The following is a 22,157-nucleotide window of genomic DNA, read 5'->3' as shown; positions in this document are numbered from 1 at the left end:
GCATGCAGTGGTCATAGGTTCAATCCTGGCATCTCCAGGTATGGCTTGAAAAACCATCTCTGAAATGCTGGAGAGGTGCCAGTCAGCTAAGGAGCGAAGGTAATATGGAGCAAGGTGGATCAATGGTTCAACTTGGGAGAAGGGAGTTTCACACATTTATGAAAGCAGTCTGTACTTTTAAAAAAATTGCACCTAGACAAGCCAAGTTATGTGCTACAAAAACAGAATTTTGCAATCATATACTGTACAGGTTGAGTCTCATTATTCACAAGGGTTCCATTCCCAGAACTCACATGGATGGCAAAAAAACACACTAAAGCAAATCAGTTTAAAAAACAAAGTCCCTTTGATTGATTTAAAAACAACCTTGCTGACCTTTTGTAATGCACACAGAGGCAATCATTCTCTCCCAGCGCTTAGGATTCACTAGGAGGCAGCAATCCCTCCCTTCACCAGGAGCCACAGTGAGGAGGAAAGAATGGAGAAGGTGATAATCATTGCCATTTAGCCTTCCTTCAGGAGGAAGGGAGGGGTTTGCCTTGTGCCTGAAGAGAGAATGATTGATGGATTATCAGCTGCTGCCCTTTCTCTCTAATTAATGAGACTATTGTTAAAGGACTATTTTCCTTTAATTTAAGGGGTACTTCTCATCATGCTGAGATAGAAAAATCTGTGCATAATTAGGTTATACCTGTAATCCCTTGCATGACTATCTCTCCACAACAGTAAAAAGTAGTTTTTAAACTTTGATTTCAAAGGGATGCATTTTTCCCCTTCTCCAGGGATCAGCACATTCTTTCTCATTTGCAGTGGCCATTCATGTTGAGTCAAATCAGTGTATAACAAGGTTGGACATGTATATCTAATCACTTCCAAACTCATAAGCTCTCTCTGTGTGTGTGTGTGTGTGTGTGTGTGGAGAGACATGATTGCAGTTATACAATTATGAATGATACGAGAAAGAAGGACATTACATTTTTCAACCTCTCTCATGACACAAGAAATTGGGGTAATCCAGGGAAGCTGCTAGGCAGTAAGCTCAAGGCAGACCAAAAAAAAGTCCTTCTTTCCCCAACACTTATGGATTTCAATGCTGCAAGATGTGGTGATGGCTATAAAAATGAATCAGGCAAATCTGTGGCAAAGGCCTAGGTATTTGAACCAAGAGAGCTATGGGTTAAGGGCTGTGAGCCATGATAGCTCAGCTGTTCAAAAACACTGTCCCTCTGAATATCAGATACCAAGAACAAGCCTCAGTGGGAAGATGGCTGTTTGACCACTGTTGGAAACAAGATGCGGGACTCGATCAAGGATTTCCAAACCAGGGTGCCAAATCTGGCCCTTAGGGGGATTTTATCTGGCCCTCCAGGTTCTGCAGTCCCTCTCAGGGCTAAAAATAACTCAAAAGAAAGAAATTATTCCATTACATTCAGCACCTCTAGTGGCTGAATGAGATATATACCAATGCTGAGAGACCTGGAATATAAATATAATGTTCATTAAACTTAAACAGAGCAGAAGCTGCGACAAAAAAAGTTTGATTTGAGTCATAGGTTGCTTGATGCTTTTTCAAAATCCATTCCCCCCTCTGCTCCTCTCCTCCTTCCTTCCCCACCCACTTACTGTATTCAGTCCAACTCTCAGCATATCAGTCCTCCATATATTTTTTTTAATTTTTTTACCCTTGACATTGTATCAGATACACGATGCAGCCAAAACGTTTGGAGACCCCTGATGCAATGAAAGGTAAAAACTGGAATTCTCAGGAAGCCGATGTAGGAATAATCCCCATATATGAAAAACTACGTATATACATTATGACATACAAAGGATGATATCAGAGTTTATCTCACCACACAAAAAAAATACATGGATTGGGCAACCAAAATGTCCAATATATATCAAAACCATGAATTATGGCAAAAGAAAGCTTTGTAACCCACATTACACTTTTCAGTGTACAAGTGTTTCCTTGTAGGAAAGTGATCTCAAAGCAGGAAAGATGCTACAAATGAAGTGGCCATCCCAAAGGCTGGAACCTGGCATTATAGAAGATGCAGAAGATAGTTGGCTGCTGTCAAAAGCAAAAAGAACTGCCTCTCCTGCCATGACAAGCAGCAGCCCTGGAACTCCTCCTTTTCCTCTCCTGGAAAGTCCAGTAATCCAAAATGGATGTGTTGCCATTGCCCTCTGACTCGGTTTCCCCATCCTTCTTCACTGACTGCCACTTCTGGGCATGGAAAGTTGGGAGTGCAATGGTATGCCACACATTTTGGACAACTGAACATTACTGCAGTGGTCCTCAAACTGTGGGGCAGCCCTGTTGGGGAGAGTGAGACATCTAGAAGGGGATACATATTTTCAGGGAATGACAGTATCCAGAGCAGGTGGAGCCTTACTCCTCCCATCATCATTTTATCACTAAATGCCCTCAAACAAAGGATCCTCACTGACTCACGCTGGATATTTATGGGGTGAGAATAACTGCTCCCCCTTCTTACCCCATCATCCCAACCTGATTTGGAAAGAACTGCTACTTTATTTGGTTGGTGTTTCCTAGGGCCAAGGGCCTCCTCGCTTAGTCCCTTTTCTCATGCCATTGTTGAATTCAAGCTCCATTTCACAGATCTTCCCATCCAGCAGGAAGTTCCATGTATAGGACTGTATCCATGGATTTTGGCATATCCATTTATTTATTTATTTACAGTATTTTTATTCTGCCTTTCTCCCCAAAGGGACTGAAAGCGGCCATGGCTTTCTGCTGTGAATGGATGGTTGCTGCTGGCAAGACAGAAGGTAAAATGAACTTAGTATAGCAGTCCAAATCAAAACATTGAGGAGCACTGAACTACGTTGCAGAACAAGACACATGGCTGTTCTTTTGGATGGTAGCCATATGCCTCTTGTAATGTCTAACTCTGAGCTCACTTATGCAGGTCATTTTCGGGTTCCTGATATCATCTCTGCTCCTTATCCCCAGAATGCTGTTTGAAGTTCCACCTGCCGCCCACCATTAGCACTTCCAACACAGAAAGGCCCAACTCACCGGAAGGGATATGAGAACTCCACTTCTATACTGAGATCACTTTCGCTCTTGTTGGCACATTTGACACTCAGGCGGAATTCTCCAGAGTAGCTGCCACATGTCGCAAACGCAAATATGGAAAAAAACTGAGGGAGAAAAAGAGTGTGAAAGAGCTTGTGAACATTCAGGGGAATGTGGGCGACTTCACTAATTCCTGATTTTCTACAGCAAGTCCTCAATTTCATTCAAAGTCATTTTGTTATACAGTTGATGAGAAAAAAAATAAAGTCCCAGCTGAGCCCACTGTCTCTATGAAGTTTGCCCTTTCTCTCTATGTCTGTGTGAGATTTCTCTGGCCCAGAAAGCTTACATTTATTTCAATATTTAATATTGAAAGTGTTTTGGGTATTTAGAAGTTTGGTGATGTTTTTGTGACCAGAAATATGCTGTAGGAACATAACTCTTGTTTACATGTATCAATTAGCCTACGGTAAAACTGTGTTTTGTTACACTTCGTTTCACTTAAGGTTGCCATACACAGAAAACCACCAATTTCTCCTCATGTTCTAGCAATTTTCTTTTTCCCAGCTCATATCCTGCAACACTTGCTGTATCAAACAACTATGTGATCACAATAAAATATGCAAATACTGTGGAATTAATCTATGTTAATACGCTTTTTTATTTCACTAGCAAAAACTGGGTTCTTTCTGTGCCTAACTTAGGATTTTTTAAGTGATCTTGGCTTGAGGGGATAAAGCAAAAACCTGTAACACTTTTGCTTTAGGCTAGAATTATGTGGCTAAGTTCTATCTCCAAACCCCAGCTGCCACTTCTCTGCTTCTGTTTTCTGCTGCAAAGTGGTATCAAGAAAGGGTGATTGGCAGGGGAGAAGACATGGGCCGCAGGAGGAGTGCTTCTCATCCACCGCTTTCCCCCTGCAAGTCTGTTCCCCTCTGCTTTGCCCTTGGTGATGCTCAAATCCTGACCAAGGAAAAAGGTGAGAGAGATGCAGGGAAATGCACCAAGAAGGTTGAGGGGTAAACACCCCTTTTCCTCAATGGTTGCTTCCATCTGACAAGTTCCAACCCAGATTTTCTCCCTTCAGCTAAGGTTCCAGACCCTGCAATTCCTCTGCAGATATGCACCTGGAACCCCAGCCAGAGATGGCAGTGCATTGCAAGGAGGAAGGGAACAGACAAGGGAAAGGATGAGGCACCTCTCTTCCCACTCCATACCTCTCCCCTACAAATCATCCTTTCCTGATGCTACTCTGCATTAGAGAAGAGACTACAAATACAAACTGGCAAGGAAATGAACTCTGGTCCAAGTAATTAAACTTGTAATATTCAAGGAATAGGAGTTGTAGGCCTTGTTGCCTCTGAGACGGTAAACCTATAGAATTGCAGGGATGGGAAAATCCTGCGTGGCTTGATTCGAGTTGCTGAGTCACTGCCCCCCATGACTCGACTTGAAAATGAGTCATAACGAGGGCACTTTCCGAGTCGCCCTTTAGTGATTCTAAAAGACTTGAGTGGAGTTCCCCCTCCCTTTAATAAGCCCACATTAGAAAAAACTGCTGCCGTGTGTGTGTGTGTGTGTGTGTGTGTGTGTGTGTGTGTGTGTGTGTGTGTGTGTGTGTTGGAGTTTTCTTTGAACACTTCCCTGAAGTCAGGAGGGGTCGAAGGGAATGTGAGAGAGCCGGGACAGAAGCAGCAAGAGGGAGGAGGGTCACGCACAACAGCTGGGAGGCTTAACAGGATGACCCAATCCTTTGCAGCCCTACTCAGACTAGATGGTGCCTTATCAGGTATGACCTACAATATGACAGAATGCTTCTCTATAGAAAAAAACTCTCCATATAGAAAACAAGCCCGTCAGGAAGAACAATCGGTTCAAATCCTAACATGCTAATTTTCTGTGTTGTGGGAAATTTTTGTAAGAAGTACAGGTATTCAGCCACATGATCCTCCCATTGTAGTCTAAAGTGGCCTGCATCTGTTGGTCAGGTGCAGGCCAACAACTTTGGTAAGAAGAATAAGGCCTTCAAGGGAGTCTGGGAGCATTTAGACTCTTGGGCACCTCAAATAACCCCAAAGTATCCTGGAGTTGAATCATAAGTAACACAGTTGAAACCTTTTTTTGGTGCAAAAATGTATTCTGACACAGTTTTCAAACTGCCTAGATATAGAACTGGTATAACTGGCCTGAAAGAGAGAAGGGGCAGCCCTTCCACCAGCCTCCTAAAGGCCTCTTTGTTCCACTCAGCAGATACGTGGATGAAACAGGCACGACTTCAGTTCCAGCAAGCCAACCTGCGAAGAACTGGAGGCCGTGAGCAAGACCGGTACCAGCATCACCTCAGTTCTGGGACAGCTCCAAACTATTTCAGGCCTAGCAAGGCGACTGAAAGGAGCAAAAAGAAAGATAAAAAAGACAATTTCTTCCGAAGCTGTTGAGTCTTCTTGGGCCAGCAGGAGGCACTGTAGGAAGCAGCCAGCAGGTGGTTCTTTTCCAGCTGTGGCCGCCGCCGCCTTCTGGTGCCGCAAGCAGTAATCCCAGCCCAGAGTGCGGGGGTGGGGGTGGTGGATTTTCGTTCACGGTCATCACGGATCAGCAGAGAAGCTCACTGTGAGATGCGAAGTATTTTTAGCATGGATGTGATCTAAGTGCAGGGAGAGAAAGAGGACAGGAGGGGAGCTTTTCCCTCCCTTCCCTTAATCTCCTCCCTCCAGTGGCTGAGTTATTAACCCGGCCTGACCCACTTTGCCGTCTGCCACCGATGTCTCTGCATCAGCACCTGCATTTGCTCAAGAGCACAAAAGAAAACTCCAGGGAGCAAACACAGTAAATACCAGCAGTTTCAGGTGTTTGCTTTCCTTTGGTTACTGATAAGGTTGTATGTGTGCTTTTTAAACATGTGGTTATGAAACTTACTGTGTGCTGCTTACAGCATGAAGTGGCTTCTATATACTGCAAATAAATAGTAATAGGAGAAAGTGACCTTCGGCTGACAAGTGCTTGAGCCAAGACTGACCAAGGCCCCAACAGGTCATGTAGTATGTAGTAGTATTAGCATGCACATGTTGTATGTGTGCACACCCATGTATGTGCACACCCATACAGAGTTTCTGAGCTCGTGGCATAAGTGTGGTTGGTGTATCAACTGAAGCAGCTGCTTAGGGTGGCAACTCTTACATGTGCCCCATTTGAGGAGTGTGCCACCCAAAAGCTGCATCCCAGCACGCTCTGCAACATGACAAAAGATCAGGCTCTGCAACTGCTTGGGCTGGCAAAACATCCGGCCCAGTTTAGAGGTTGTGAGGGGCCAATTGCTCATAGGCTTTCTAGAGGCATCTGGCTGACAGCTGTGGAATGCTGGACTTGATGGACTCATTGGTCTGATCCTTCTGATATGAGCATTAGAACCTCTTGTCCAGACAATGTAAGGTACACCTGTGCTAAAGAGGAGAACAGGCAGACAAGATATTGGATAATCATAAGATGACAGAAAGGATGCTTCTCATCAGCTCTGAGAACAGAAAACCGGACTCTCCATTGAGACAATTCAGGCAGTGCGACTGTCCTTCTCTGGTGGAAACTCCTGCACATGAGTGCTACAGTCATGCAAGTGCATTAATAGCATCACTGAACTCTTTCAAAAACTCAGTGCAGATGCGCCCCTGGAAATAGTTATTTGCAAAGCACATGAGAAAAGGTGGATTAAGAATGCCGGTGAGACTGACAGATAAAGGGATTTAGAGTTTATCTAAAGCCTCTGGGACAAGGAGATGCATCTGTAAAAGAATGAACAGGGGAAGGAAGGGGGCTTTTGTGTCTGGGTATACTTCAGGCCAAACTGGTAAGGAGAATTTAGAGTATTCCTTGTGGGAGAACTGTTCAAGCACTACAGAGCAGGAAGCATTTAGTGCACAGCTGTCTTTCCTGTGGTCAGTGGTCCCCAGGATATGAATCTATCTTTCCACTGTATATAAGAACCAGAGTTGCTGGTTAAGCATCTCTTACCTTGGCTTCTGTCTAGCTCAGTTCTGTTCTACTTATCTAGCAACAGAGTGAATGAAAATGCTGGACATAACAGCACCCTGTGAAGGCTGCAGTGCTAACATTTTTGAGTTTGCTTCTTTTGTTACCAGAAAGAGGCATAGGCGTTAGCCAGACATCTCCAATGTTTTGAGTAAATGGCACGGACAATTGACCCATTGGATCCACTGAGGGCCTCATTTGTGGTCTCTCTCTCTTGTGGGTATAATTTTGGGAGCAAAGTGGGCAGAGTTTTCAGAATGGAAACATGCGCAGGATACATATGAAAGAGATGGTGATTATGTCTAATGGTGAAGCAATTTAGTGCTTAGGAGGGCTTGGCAAACCTTTTGATGTCCTTTATATACAGCAGTACCTTGACTTTCTTCCATTTGACTTTCATAGCTTTGCTCTTTCAGCCGTTTTCAATTATAGCACATTGTAAATTCCATCCATGTGCTCTCCTCTTTTGTCTGAATTCATCCAACCTTCCACAACATTTGTGTGTTTATTTTTTTTTCTATTTATGTAGGTTTTTCATGCATTTAGAGTTGGTCTGTGGAACTCCTTGCCACAGGATGTGGTGATGGCATCTGGCCTGGATGCCTTTAAAAGGGGATTGGACAAGTTTCTGGAGGAAAAATCCATTACGGGTTACAAGCCATGATGTGTATGTGCAACCTCCTGATTTTGGAAATGGGCTATGTCAGAATGCCAGATGCAAGGGAGGGCACCAGGATGCAGGTCTCTTGTTATCTGGTGTGCTCCCTGGGGCATTTGGTGGGCCACTGTGAGATACAGGAAGCTGGACTAGGTGGGCCTATGGCCTGATCCAGTGGGGCTGTTCTTATGTTCTTATTTGCATGTGATATGTAGTTATTTACATTGTTCACCAGCTAAAATAAATTTACTTAATAAGGCTCTGCTTTGACATTCATCCATTTTTGACTTTTGTCCATGCTCTGGTCCCTAAACAAATGAAAGTGCAAGGTATTGCTGTACAACCAAAAGGACCAGCTCCTCACCTTAGTCTTTCTGTGGAGGTCCTTCCTAACTGTCTGTTGTGGGAAAGTATTATGTGACCCTTGTGTGAGGAAGTACTTTTCCTTGATTTACTAGATGTTTTTCTCTGATTCATTGTGCGTTTCACTTAACTGAGCTATTCAAGTCTTACATCTTAACTAAATCTTTATTGGACAACACTCTATTTTATGCTGTTGTAGTTTACTTTAATAAAGTGTTTAAACATCACTCTCACACTATAATTTTTCCACCCTACACATATTTGTGCAAGTGTTCAAACTACTGTAATTAAGACAATTGTCCCAGATTATGGTTTTCATTTTGCATTAATGAAATCATATCAAATGTATACCATCCTTCAGTTCAGACATCATGGTTAGAACTTCTGGGTCAGAATTACCACCAACAGATCCCATATATACATGCAACGTGCTTGACACCTAGTTTTGTGGTCTATAGTGCAAGGGAAAAAAGATTGATAGGGCACAAGGCTTAGGGTGTAATCCAAACCCCACACCCAGCTGGCGCAAGTCCCTTGCACCAGCCTGGAAAGGTCACAAATGTGCCATAAAGCATGTTTGCACCACCATGCAAATTGGCTGGGTTGATGCAGGGATGCGTGTCGGCCTGCAGAGGCTGCATCCAGCCTCCGTGCTGATGGGGAGAGGTAGGTTCACGCTGGCCAAGCTTGGCCATGCTGGGGTATTTGGGTGTGTTGGGAGGATGGAGAGGAGTCAGGGAGGAGGCATTTTGGGATGAGGGAGCGTGGGTGGGCCCGTGGGTAGGCGGAGAGCAGGAGTTGGTGCAGGATTTGGCACTTATGCTGGATCCTAACCTTATTCCCAGGCAGCACGGAGTGGCTCCATGCTGCTCAGATCTGCACCACCACTTTAGGTGGTGCAGATTTGAGTAAACCCATTGGGGCTGCTGTGGTTCTCCCCAGGGAAAGGGGAATCTTTTCCCTTTGCCTCAGGTCAAGCCTGAGCTGGCCCGAAACTTGTGCTGGATGTTCCAGAGCACAGGATGTTCCTACCTGTTCCAGAGCAAGTTAGGACTGCGCTGTTAGCGGATCAGTGCTGGGGTCAAACCAGCACAACAGTCCCAGGAAACAAATGAACTAGTGCAGCAACTCAGGGCAGAGGTGACCTTGTTTTGAAGCCAAGTGAGGCACTTGATTTGGGATGCCATGAAGACTGGTGGAATGAGAAACAAACAGAATTGACCCATCATGGGAATCAGCCACTGGGAAATTCTCTGTGCCAGCCCCTTTACTGTGCTCTTGAGCCACCTCCTGTTGATTTCAGTGAAGCAGAGGAATCTCCCAGTGGATTGTTTCTAGTCAGAAGTGAGAGGAACTATTGAGTTTTCCATTCCAGGCAACAAATGTCCCTTGTGCTGTCAACCTTGCCAATGTTTCTGCATTTGCTTCCTAGTTAATGAAGCCTCGCTACTTTGGTAAATGCTAACTTTAAACTGGCAGGTGGTTTTTTTTTTAATTCGTCAGTTGTATTACCAATTCATTTCTTTTATTTTTTTGTTTGGTGTTTAGTTACTTCGATTAGTCTGCAATTAAGTACATTTTTTACTATAAATTGTTGTTGCTGTAAGCCATTCTAGGAGAGAAGAGAAAGCCAAGATGCAGATTTTTAAAAAATCATATAATAAATATTGTGAATCCTACTTCTATATCCTACTATAGATAATACCGTTGAAAATTTACCAGAAGCTCCTCTGGCACAAGCATCACTGAAATGATTGCAGGCAAGTCCAAGACCAAAACTTTGCCTCCATGAGCTTTGCACTTCCCTTGCGGATTGTGTTCACACTTTTTATCTCCATTGTACTTACCCAGTTGTTTGAAAAATAATGACAGAGGTGGGTTAGCAGTTAGATCAGTGGTTCTCAAATGTTTACCACCAGGATCCACTTTTTAGAATGGGAATCTGTCAGGTCCCACCGGAAGTGATGTCATGACCAGAAGTGACATCATCAAGCTGGAACATTTTTTACACTCCTAGGCTGCAATCATACCCACACTTACCCAGGAATAAGTCCCATGTACTATAATTGTTAAAAACATATACACAATAGCCTGTTAAAAGTATAGATCTATAACATTTCCCCAAATGCAGTCACATACTATGGTAGCTTCTAGTCTACAATATTAAAAATAAAATATTGAAATGAATGGGGACCAACCTGAAATTAGATCGTGACCCACCTAGTGGGTCTCGACCAACAGCTTGAGAAACAATGAGTGAGACCATTTGTATTTAGCAGTTTTGAGAATGCATGTTACCACTGTCCCACATTTCGTGGATCCAAGAGTCTACTGCTTCAGATGATGTTGCTATTTAAAATAGCTCCTGTCCTGTCTGGGAAATCATCTATAACTGCTCCAGGATATGCTTGCGATAAAGAATCAATAACAATTCCCCACACTTCTGGGGAAGGGATGTAGAATTTTTCTGAATCTATTCAGCTTTATGTAGTTAAGAAGGGAATCTAGATAGGGCAACCATCAGTTAGGAAAAGAGGTAAGACTCTTTTGCACCATGAAGGGGGCTTTCTGTAGGAGATGGCACTTTAAAATCTCTATTTTCCTCTCAATGTGAAGACAGATGCAATACGAAAAAAGAATTCACAGCAAATTCTCAGCCTGCAGTGCGAGTCTTTCCTTCTCTCAGCTTTGCATCTGAAATTACTACCTGTGTGCGTATCGGTGACTTGAATGCTGCCTCTTATTAGTCTTGCTCCTCCCTCCATTATCTCAGGTGGACTGTCTTTTATTTTGAACAATCATGCATTTATCCTTTCAGCTATCATCTTGTTTGTTTGAAAGAAAAACTTAACACCCCCCCCCCCCAAAAAGCCCTGGATACTACAGGGGAGATTTCCTGACCGCAACATGGAAAGGCACCACCAATCAGTACCATGAACAGCCAGCTTTTGCTTCAAAGTTGCAGAACCCCTTTTTTTCCCCAGCAGCTGATGGAGAGAAATGATGTGTTTGGACTGAGTGGTTTGGAATGCCCTCTCCAGTTCTATTTTACAGTAGGTTCTGCCTGAATAGCACCCTCCCAAGTCTGCTTTCCTTTGTCCTTCCAGATATTTTGATGACAATACATGAGCATCCTGTATTAGTCACTGAAATACCACTGGAAACATCATCCTGGAATCTTCTTTCTCAGTGCTGATTTTAAAATAAAATGGGGGAGGGCAAAAAGAGCAGGCTGATCTTTTTCTCTGCCTCTTTTTGAGTTAAACAGAAAGGGGCTGTGCTGGGGCCTAGAACTCACCCATTGTAGCAATTTTACGAAACCTAGAGGCTCCTTGAAGACCCGGAACTGCCCAACGGCCACAAGCTGTGAAAAGACAAAAGAGATGTTTGGTTGAGTTGGAAAGCCCTGCATCTCATGAGTCTGCCATATATAGTCAAACCATTGGCTAGTTTAGCCAAGAATGGGCAGCAGTTCTCGGATGTCTTTCAAAGAGAGATTGAACATTGCACCTAATACAGGCACGCTGCAGTTGAGCTACAGGCAGGCCCTCCTCCTTTTCTCCTCCATGACACCCCCCCCCCCCAAGCCAACAGGACCAAGCTGCTCCCGGTTTTTCTTCCCAGTCTCTTCCAACTGAGCTCAGTTTCAGTGGGTTCAATCATAGCAGTTTCAGTCCGACAAGACATGATAAAGAAAACTCAGCCCAAGGACCAAAACAAATTCACTAGATAATCATTAACTATATTTGTGTTTTTAGAAAACCCAGTGACAAGAATTTGCCTTGTCAGAATTAGAATCAGCATTGCAAGAAGTTGAACCAATGCTCTGCTCTGGCCTACAAGGCTGCGCCACTCATATTTCAGAAGTCCTGTCCCACATGGTACAATTTACTTTTTCATTTGTTTGTTTACTAAGTTTCAGTGCTGCCTTCTTTTGCCCTAAAAAGAGAGCTTGAGTCATTAAAGCTGTTTACAAAACAATCTCCAGCTATTATTAAAGCCAAGAAAAAGAAATAGCAAGACAGAGAGAGGAAAACAAGCAAGGAAGCAGCAAATAACTTATTGACCCTAGAACTGGGTTGTTAAACTCATTTCATACAGCAGGCCGAATAGCATTCATGATGCCTGCTGGGCATCAGAAGTGACATCATTAAGCAGGAAGTGATGTCATTAAGCAGGTGATGGTTGAATGGTTGAAAATGGCTGCCTAGCAGAAACAGCATGGCTAGAAGGGCACACTGCGTGATAACTGGGTTCTTCCAGAGCCTTGGCAGCACCTCCCTACTCCCTTTTTCACCCCTCTTGCTCGGCATCTCTGCCTTCTGAGCCCTCCTTCCATCTCTTCCTCCCAGTGCCTCAACAGAAGCAGCACTGCTGAAAGGGGCAGCGCTGGGAGCACCCAATTATCATATGGGCCACCCTTCAAGCACTGACACCTCAGCAGAAGCAGTGCTACTAAAAGGGTGGCCTACATGATAATTGGACTCTCCCAGCACCGGTTGCAGCAGTGCCACTTCTGCGCTGCATCACTTTAAAAGCTCAGTAGCTAAGAGCAGCTGATGGTAGTGATGGGAGAGCCCAAACACAGGGGTCAAATAAAGGGCTTCTATGGGCCAGGGTGGCCCTTGGGCCTTATGTCTGACACTCCTTGCCCTAGAAATTCCCAAACTGTGTGACAAAATAATAATATTAATAATATTAATAATAATAATGCTATTGTGAATCCAGAATATGCACCCACAGAAAGGCTACTGGCTGCGTATCTGTGTGTCTACCTGTTTGGGCCTTGCATCCTTCTAATCAGCCTCAGCTGGAACAAGGCCCATGTCAACAGACATGTACGCCCATGATCCAGAGACAGAAGCAGTTGTACAATCAAGGAGAAACAGAGTTCCAGGACATCTCCTACAGCAGGAGCAGTGGCATCATCATCAGGAGAGCTCAGGCGCTGCCTCTGAAACTATTTTTTCCAAGGGACCTGAATTGAGAAGGACTATCAGGTTCAGCAGAAGGAAAACAGACATTTTCCAAGAGGTGTGTGTTAATGCCTATGGTGGCCATTGTCTTTCTAAAGGGCTATCTCAGAGACAGTATCTAAAATCTTATGCAAATTTACCTGGGAGTAAGTTCTATTGAACAAAGTGGAACTAACTTCTGAATAAACATATATATTAGAATGCCAGAGTACATATTTTATATTCATTTGGGTTGGTCATTAATCCCATTTTTCAATTTGTATACATTTGTTTCAAAACTATTGCAACCCACTCCCCAAGTTTGGAATGAAATGAGCTACACCTTTAAATGAAGTATAATAAGTTTCAAAATAGAAATATGTGACAGGAAAAGAAAACATTCTGCTTGAGGAATTTGAAAGTTTATTTGTGTGTGTGTGATATTCTCAATGGGGCACGGCTATGTGGTTGTGGCTATAGTTTTGGGGAGGTTATGATAAGCTCCTGCAAGCTAAAATTTACCACTACACCCCTGGACAGCTGCCACCATGTCAGACCAAGGCACAATTTAAATGGTCCACCCTACAGCGCACAGTGGCAGCCAAGATCTCCTCATAAACATTCTGGAAGCTCACAGAGAACCGTTTCCTTTCCAAGACCACAAAAAACAACATATGATACACCCTAGATTAGAATGTCAGTTCTTGTGATAAATTGTTCCTGCAGCACAATCCATAAACTTCACCAATGAAAACCCTCATCAAGCAGCTGGGAAAGTTACACAAATGCATCACACAACCCACAGCACGAAACACTCAAGGTAGAAATCTTTCATCTGCACACATCATAACAATATCTTCATTTTCAGCAGTTCAAAAGGCTTCATATACATTATATCAGCTATCCTTTCAGCAACACTGTAAAGGAGGTTGATGTTATTATCAACCTCATACTGCAGATGGAGGCTGAAACAAGGTGACTTGACTGAGTTACTTCTTGAGTTTTGTTTGTTTATTTCTTCCATGTGTGGGTGAAGCAAACTTTGACCTAAGGACATATGAATTCACAGTTTGCACTCTTGGCTGCTACTGCCATTGGCAATTTACACATCAGCCACAAGCAACAGCAACAATCCATTCTGCACACAAATGTGTAGCTCCACACCCCACCATAGGGAAGTACCCCAAACCCTCACAAAAGCAACATAACCTGCACAGACCATGAGCCTCATGGGCTTCAATCCTATCCACACTTTCCTGGAAGTAAGCCCCATTGACTATAATGGGACTTACTTCTGCGTAGACAGGCATAGGACTGGCACTGAGGCTGCAATCCTATCCACACTTTCGTGGAAGTAAGCCCCATTGACTATAATGGGACTTACTTCAGAACAGACATGCATAGGATTGGGCTCTTGGACTCCACCAATAAACACATCACCACCAAGTCAGCACATCTAGCAATCCCACACACACGCATCTCTCCTTTTTGCTTTGAAGCAAATCATAAACACTAGTTCTGTTAAGCCATGGAAGCACTGTAGTAGTAGTATTTTATTTAACAGACCAGCATAAAAGTAACAATACAAGTTTACAAATATAGCATGAACGACCTCAGAGGCCACTTTAAATAAAAAATTAGCTCTATATACAGGGTGACTCAAAAGTAGATGGACAGTAATATATATATGCATGTATACACTTTTGGGTCACCCTATATCTATATCTATATATTTAGGCCAGATGTCTTACACCACAGAAGACAGTGTAACAGGTTTAAAGACAATGGGGAGGGGCTATAGCTCAATGGTAAAGCACTGGTTTTGCATGTAGCTGGTCCCAAGTTCAATCTTGGGCATCTCCAGAGGGGGTTGGGAAAGACCCTTGTCTGAAACATGGAAGAGCTGCTGACAGACAATGTATACAGTATTGACCTAGATCAGGGGTGCCCAAACCCCGGCCCTGGGGCCACATGCGGCCCTCGAGGCCTCTCAATGCGGCCCTCAGGGAGCCCCCAGTCTCCAATGAGCCTCTGGCCCTCCGGAGATTTGTTGGAGCCCACACTGGCCCGACGCAACTGCTCTCAGCGTAAGGGTGACTGTTTGACCTCTCATGTGAACTGTGGGATGAGGGCTTCCTCCACTGCTTGCTGTTTCACGTCTGTGATGCAGTAGCAGAAGCAAAGGAAAGGCCAGCTTTGCTTTGTGCAAGGCCTTTTATAGGCCTTGAGCTATTGCAAGACCTTCATGCATTCATGTAAGTTCATCTTTAATATATTTATTTATGTAAACTTATGTAAATTTATTTTAACTTTAAATGTACATTAATTCTTTTTTTCCCCGGCCCCCGACACAGTGTCAGAGAGATGATGTGGCCCTCCTGCCAAAAACTTTGGACACCCCTGACCTAGATGCAGTGGTGTCACTAGGGTTTGCATCACCTGGTGCAGGAGGCCTGCACATTCTCCCATGATGGATCTCCTCCTGTGCAGTGGGTGAGGCAACGTCCAGGTAGTAAGTTTAGTGAAGCTCCACCCCACTGATTTTTTGGCTATAACTTTTAATAGAATAGAGATATTTCAACGCATTCTGCATGAAATTACACATCAAATGATGTATAACATGATGGTATTATTCAAAAATACCAAGATTTAAAAATTTTTGGGCAGTAATGGTGGTCACTCCCCCTGTACGCATCACCTGGTATGGCCCACACACCCCCTAGCAACACCACTGCCTAGATGGAGACTGTAAGGCAGCTTCTCATGTCTGTTTGATATACACATCCCTGATTTGCACACCCACACAGAGGTAAGATGACACCATTTTCCAACTACCATATGTTTCCTCCCGCATTGCAAAGCAACAAAATCTTCACAAGCAGTGGCCATCAATCCTGCACAGAAACAAAACTTGCATGACAAAAATATGTCAACATTTGAATACATTCTCCATAAACCAGGGCTGAACCAAGAGCTTTTGCTGTCCTGGCTGAACAAAATGGTGTTATATAAAACCTGTATTAAATAGAACTCCATGTCCTAAAACACGCTGTGCAGCATCACAACCAAGAAGCACATTAAATCATAAAGAATTGAGCAAGGGATCATTTTCTTATTTCTCATTGTAATGTCAGTATCTTGAGCAGCGCCCAACTGTGTTCCATCTCAGTCAAGCAAATCTAAATACTATTCCCAGATACTTGGGCACTGTCACCAATGGACCAGCAAGCCCACCTCACCTGTAAGCATGCACTGAAAAAACGGATCGATTCAGAGATGCAAGTGGCACAGCCGCTGTCTCCAAGACACTGGCACAGCTGAGGCAGGCAGCCCTGGAATCTTGGCACCTTGTATACCTCTACAGTCAGTCCAGCCCTGCCCTCCTCAGGCATACAGAAATAAACACTCATCTGCAATTCCCTACTGTGCACCTTGAAGAGAATGTCATTTTCCTAGCAATATGAAATATCAAATACAGTACTTCCTTACCCTCCTGGTTCTATACCTCCCGCCCCCCATTTCTATGCTTCGTTCCACAACTCACCCATACCTCCCTTTCTCCTGTCAAAACCTTTTTTTAAACTCAATCTCTCCAAAGGTTTGAGGTAGCTTACAGCGATTCAAAATCTAAAATCACATTATTGAATGCAATAGAAACATTACAATACAATTTTACAGAAAATTAAATCTCCTGACTGTAAATTCTAATACGTGCAAATCTGCATCTCAGACAAGCCAAATGAATCGCCATCAGGCCTCCGCCTTTGGTATTTCCCAATATGTCACCTAGCACTTCCTTCTATGCTATCTTCCTTTTTCTCTGTTCCTTGAGTTTCTAAGTACGCGTAGGTGAAGAGGAATGGAAAGAGAGGGCATCATGCAGAGAGAGAGAGCTTCTCTGAGATAGCCCCAAACTTTTATTTTTTTTTTCTTCCACCAAGAAAGATCTTACAACTCTCTTGACACAAACAGTATCAAAAACCTTCACAAGAACAGGCTACATTCCTGGATCTCCTCCCTCCCTCCCTTCCCAGTTCTGCTCTGCTGCTCAAGCAGCTTTGAACTTGAACCCAGGAACTCCAGGCCTCCTCTTCAGCAGCTCTGTTTTTCCCACCCCAAACTAATTTCTGGGTGCTCCAGCCACAGATCCCCCACTCCACTCTGCCAAATGCCAATTCCCTTCTCGGAGCTCCAATGCATGGGACCTGACACCTCCTCCCGCACGCCAGCTGGCGTAGAGAGTGAGAAGCAGCCCCCTTGACCAAAATGGCACTCTCCTCCGCTCCCCAAGAAGGTGCCTTGCTGCAAGGGCTCTGCCTGGGGAGCAGGGATTAGAAGATGCCTCTCAGCTGCGCGTGTGTCTCCTTCTTGCCTGCCCTCCGGTGTTCCTCTGACATGTGACTGCCGGACTGCATCCCTTCAGTCCTGTTTCTTTACAGCCAGCCCTCCCTCACCCTGCCAGGGATGCTGGAAAAAAATAAAATTCCTTCCCAGAATCCACCCCCCAGATCCCTTGCTTCATCCCCATTTCATTCCGCAGCCATATTGATGCTTCTCTCCACCATCTGCCGCTGCAGCCAATAAAAGGAAGCAGTGCCACCCTAGCCCTCCCCCAGTCACCTGCTGCCCCACTTCTTGCCGATCACCCCCCAGTGTGGATGGGAAGTTCAGTCCCTCCTCCGGGCAGAGCCAGCCTTTATTTACTGCAGAGGGAGAACTGCTGGCACACCTGCCCTCTTCCCACGTTGCTTTCCCTGGCCTCGGGTTTCCCCCCCGCCTGCCACCCAGTTTTACTGCATGCCCAGCTTAGCAGTACCAGACCTCTCCTCTCGCCCCCAGTTCGTGCTATGAGTTGGAGCCCAACCCTATGCATGTCTACTCAGGAGTAAGTCAATGAGGAGAAGTGTGGATGGGATTGGGCTGCAAACCCGCTCCCTTCAGGACTGGACACACGCACTCTCTGCTTGCACGCGATCGCCGATTGCCCAGCGCCAGTGCAGTCATATCGATCGCTGTAGCTGCGCGATCGCCCATCGCTTTGCTGGGGTCGCTGGAAGCGGTCGCCCCTCACCGCGAATTCCGCATCCTCGGGCTGAGCCAAGGCTAGTCAACATCGCCTGGCTTCACTGCATCACCCCAGCCATCTTGACTCTCCATCTCCCCCCGCCCCCCATCTGCTGCATTGGTTGGGGACAGAATGTTCTAGCTCGACACACAGACACGCTCCTCCAAAGCATCTTCTCCGGTGGCTCTCAGGGCTCCTTGCACAAAGGCTGCTGCAAATGAATCGAGGGGCTGCGGAGGGAAGAGGGACCATCTCCAGGCGCCTCTCGCAGGACTCTTCTGGACGGGCGCCCTCCCCACAGCCCCCTCCTCCCTCTTCCAAGCTGTCTCACTGCAGCAGTGCCACAGCCAGCCCGGTGCGTTTGCTGCAAGTGCTGCAGTGGCAACTGTGCCCCCCCCCGCCAAAGCAGGGCTCTCGCGCCCCCCTGATGCCGCTGCCCTCGGTTCTCCGGCGCCTCGCCGTCCCCAGCACCGGCCTCTCCGGGGCCGGGCAGCGGTGGGCGCGGGGAGCTGTCCCCAGTGTCGAAATGCGCAGCGCTTACCTGATTGACGACTTCCATCTTTGCAGGGAGAGCGAAGGCGCCGCAGCGGAGCGCAGGGGAGGTGGGGGCCGGCCGAGGGGGAGGAGAGCTTTATCCGAGCGGCCGGCGAGGGAGGGGCCTGGGGCGGCGGGGAAGGGAGGCGAGGCGAGGCGGGGAGAGGCATGCCCAGCAGCCGAGCGGAGCGGCAGGACTGGGCTGGGCTGGGCTGGAGGAGTCCCCTCTGCCCACTAGCCCCTGTCCAGGAGCAGGAGGTCTGCGGTGCGTGTCGCGAGGGCGATGTGTGCCTGGCCCTGGAGAGAGGGAGGACTCCGTCTCTGCCCCGAGGAAGGTGCAATCTGAGAAGCCAAGCAGGAGAGGAGAGGAGAGGAAAATGGAAGAGGCAGTTGGCAAGGAAACCAATATGCAGTTTATACATGTACTTAGACCAGGGGTGCCACTTGCAGCCCTCAAGGACTCCCAGTCCAGCCCGTGGGGAGCCCCCAGTCTCCAGTAAGCCTCTGGCCCTCCGGAGACTTGTTGGGGCCTGTGCTGGCCTGATGCAACTGCTCTCAGCATGACAGCCAACTGTTCGACCTCTTGGGCAAGCTGCTGGCTGAGGGCTCCCTCCACTGCTTGCTGTTTCACATCTGTGATGCAGAAGCAGCAGCAAAGGAAAGGCCTTGAGCCTTTGCAAGACCTTCATTCATTCATATAAGTTCCATTTCTAATATATTCATTTATGTAAATTTATTCAAATTGGAAATGTAAATTAACTCTCCCCCCCCCAACACAGAGAGCTGATGTGGCCCTCCTGCCAAAAAGTTTGGACACCCCTAACTTAGACTTAACAGTGCAATCCCATGCATATCTACTTAGAAGAAAGTTCCATTGTATTCAATGGGTCTTGCTCCCAGGAAAGGGTGTAAAGGATTGCAGCCTTAGAGCCCAATCCTATGCACTCTGAGCGCCCATGCTGAGCTCCAGCACCGGTGCCAGGTGTCCTAAACATGCTGTAAAGCACACTTACAGCACCCAGAGTGTAAGGAGTGCCAGCCCCTCACCATTGGGCAATGCTGGACAGATGCCACCTGGAGCAAGAGAAGAGCTCCAGGCATCCTTAAGGTCTTTCAGGGCAGGGGGGAGATTTCTGGGGCAGGGGAAGGGTGGAAAGTGCAGGGGTGGGAACTCCGACATGGAGGTTCTCAACTCTCTGCTGGCAAAGCTGGCACAGACTTGAGAAACCCCATTGCAGGGCTTGTCCCCTAACCCCAAAGAGACCTCCGGTGGCGCTGGATACCGCAGTTGTTATTTTGGTGCTGCCAGGTATAAGATTGGGCTGCCCAAGCCCAAGCCTGAAGGTTCAGAGCACCAGCATTGCTGCTCAGCACCAATGCTGGGTGTCACAAACATGCTGTAAAGCATGTTCATTGTACTTGGAGAGGAGGGACCGCTGGTGCTGTGCCAGTGCCAGTCAGCACTCTTGCAGCACTGGCCAGCAGTGAGTATTTTTGGGGTGGAGAGAGGCAGGGAGTGGGCAGATGGAGGGAGGAGGATCAGGCCTGGGAGGGGCTGGAGATGATGGCAGGATCTGCCACTGAATCCTAACCTCCCTCCCATCCCGGGCAGTCTGACACAAGTCTCCTTGTGTTTGTACTTGCTTTAAAGCAGGGGTTTCCAAACCCGGGCCCAGGGGCCAGATGCGGCCCGCAGCAAGCCTCTTTCCAGCCCGCAGCCAACCTCTTGTCCCCTGAAAGCCTCTGGCCCACTCAACTGAACATAACCAGAACCCTGCTCTGATTGTGTCTGGAGGGTGTTCTAAGGGCCAGAGAGGCTGAGTGAATTAGCCCGTTCATTCATTCATTCACTCATCTAAGTTCTATCTCTTATTTATTTATTTAATTTTTTTTTTTTTTCAGCCCTCAACACCATGCCAGATATTTGATGCTGCCCTCTGGTCAAAAAGTTTGGAGACCCCTGCTCTAAAGTGTGCACAGATCCAATGAGATCCATTGGCTCCATGGCTGCATTACCTGGAGTAAGGGAGCAAATGCTCCCTTACCCTGAGGAGACTGCGGTTGCATTATAGGCCCCTTGATGTGCAAGATATTTCACTCCACTGGTGTGAATGAGAGGACAGGAAGGTCTGTAATTTGCAATGCAAGAAGCATCAATCCCAGCTTGCAGTTTTATCACAAGGAGAGAATTGTTACTTAGCCTGAGACTAAGAGGAAAGCTCCTGGTCTAAAGGCCCAACATTTTCATTCAAGATTCAAGGAAGTTTGTATAAGATAATGGCTTAAAACATAACCCCCAATGCAAAGAGGTTTCTTATTTAATGGATCTTCCTCACAGTGTTGTGGGGAGAGAGGTACCTAAGTACAAGTGACACGAATCTTGGCATTATAGGCCTAGCAAGCTTGCTTCTTCTGGTGTAAACAGTGTGTGGGTGTGCAATCCTGGCTGGAACCAAAGTGGCGATAGAGATCTTTAATCCTACCCCCTGCTTTAGCATTCATCTAGATTGCATCCCTACACATGCTGTTTACCCAAGAAAAAAGGCTTTCATTGGAACCAACATATTAGCAAGGTAAATATTCTCAAACATTCTTAGCTCTGCCCAGGCAGAACTTTCTCATGACTATTGGCAACACAAACATCTTAAGAAGCAGTAAAATGTGCTAGGTTTCTATTGTTAGCAAGGAAGCAGCTGATTGTCAGCTTTGGGAAAGTGGAAAGAATCTCTATGGTGGAGCATTCACTCTCTGAAACTGGAGGATTTGGTCTCAGTACAGTTCTTTGATCTCTTATGGCAATTGTAACCCCAAGGACAGGTTGTACAAACCTGCAGAGAACTGTTCTATCTTTATATAGACCTCTAGTTATTGTATTTTACTTATTAGACCTAAAAAACCAAAAACCTAAATTTTTGCAGTGCTGGGAAGGAGACTTTTATTTCTTCATTGCTTTTACTTTCAAGCAGTACTTCTGTTTGTTAACATAATTGCTCAATTGATTCATGAAGACGGTCTTTACTGTGCAACTTGTTGATGTTAGGCTGTTTCTTTACTGCTGTGCAACTATTCCGCCTTCACTAAAATGTGGAAAAAAAAATAAACGTACAGGGCAATGAAAATATCAAATATTAAAAAAAAATATCAACCTCATGACATTATTGGTCCAGAGATAAGCCAATCCAGGGCAAGATATTTTACCATGTTAAGTAACTGCATAGCACAAACCAGGAAGTGGGCTTGGAGGTCCCTTGTGGAGCATCAAAACCATCTTTTTGGACCAAGGGAGCCTGCTTTTCAGTTTAATCTGCAAAATTGATCCCAATTTTAATTTATAGGGAATGTGAGGGAATAGCACAGTCGTAGAGCAGATGCTTAGGCGTATGGTCCCAAATTGAATCCCTGGCACCCGCAGATAAAGGGTCCTAGGGAATAAGAGGGCTAAGACAGGCCCTTATTTGAGACTTCTGAGATCTGCTGCCAACTAGACAAAGAAGATTAGGTAAAATGGACTGG

At 45.7% G+C, this 22,157-nt stretch overlaps 1 protein-coding gene across 3 annotated transcripts in view; it reads right to left on the bottom strand.

Annotated features, from left to right (window-relative positions):
• The window catches only part of SYP (synaptophysin), a 31,730-nt gene extending 13,021 nt beyond the window's left edge, over nucleotides 1-18,709 (bottom strand). For 2 of the 3 annotated variants that reach the window (XM_066614278.1, XM_066614279.1), the window contains exons 1-3: nucleotides 18,652-18,709; nucleotides 11,389-11,454; nucleotides 3,047-3,171 (exon numbers count right to left, since the gene is read on the bottom strand). In XM_066614278.1, the coding sequence (XP_066470375.1) occupies nucleotides 3,047-3,171; nucleotides 11,389-11,454; nucleotides 18,652-18,669 (209 nt within the window). In that variant the 5' untranslated portion in view covers nucleotides 18,670-18,709. Of the gene's footprint in view, nucleotides 1-3,046; nucleotides 3,172-5,340; nucleotides 5,400-11,388; nucleotides 11,455-18,651 lie in introns of those variants that run through there. The other variant, XM_066614280.1, reaches the window with a different exon arrangement.
• Between the last annotated feature and the right edge of the window lie 3,448 nt (nucleotides 18,710-22,157).

Source organism: Tiliqua scincoides, chromosome 2, assembly GCF_035046505.1.
Source record: "Tiliqua scincoides isolate rTilSci1 chromosome 2, rTilSci1.hap2, whole genome shotgun sequence".
Classification (NCBI taxonomy): domain Eukaryota; kingdom Metazoa; phylum Chordata; class Lepidosauria; order Squamata; family Scincidae; genus Tiliqua; species Tiliqua scincoides.
This window is presented reverse-complemented; position numbering and strand designations above follow the sequence as displayed.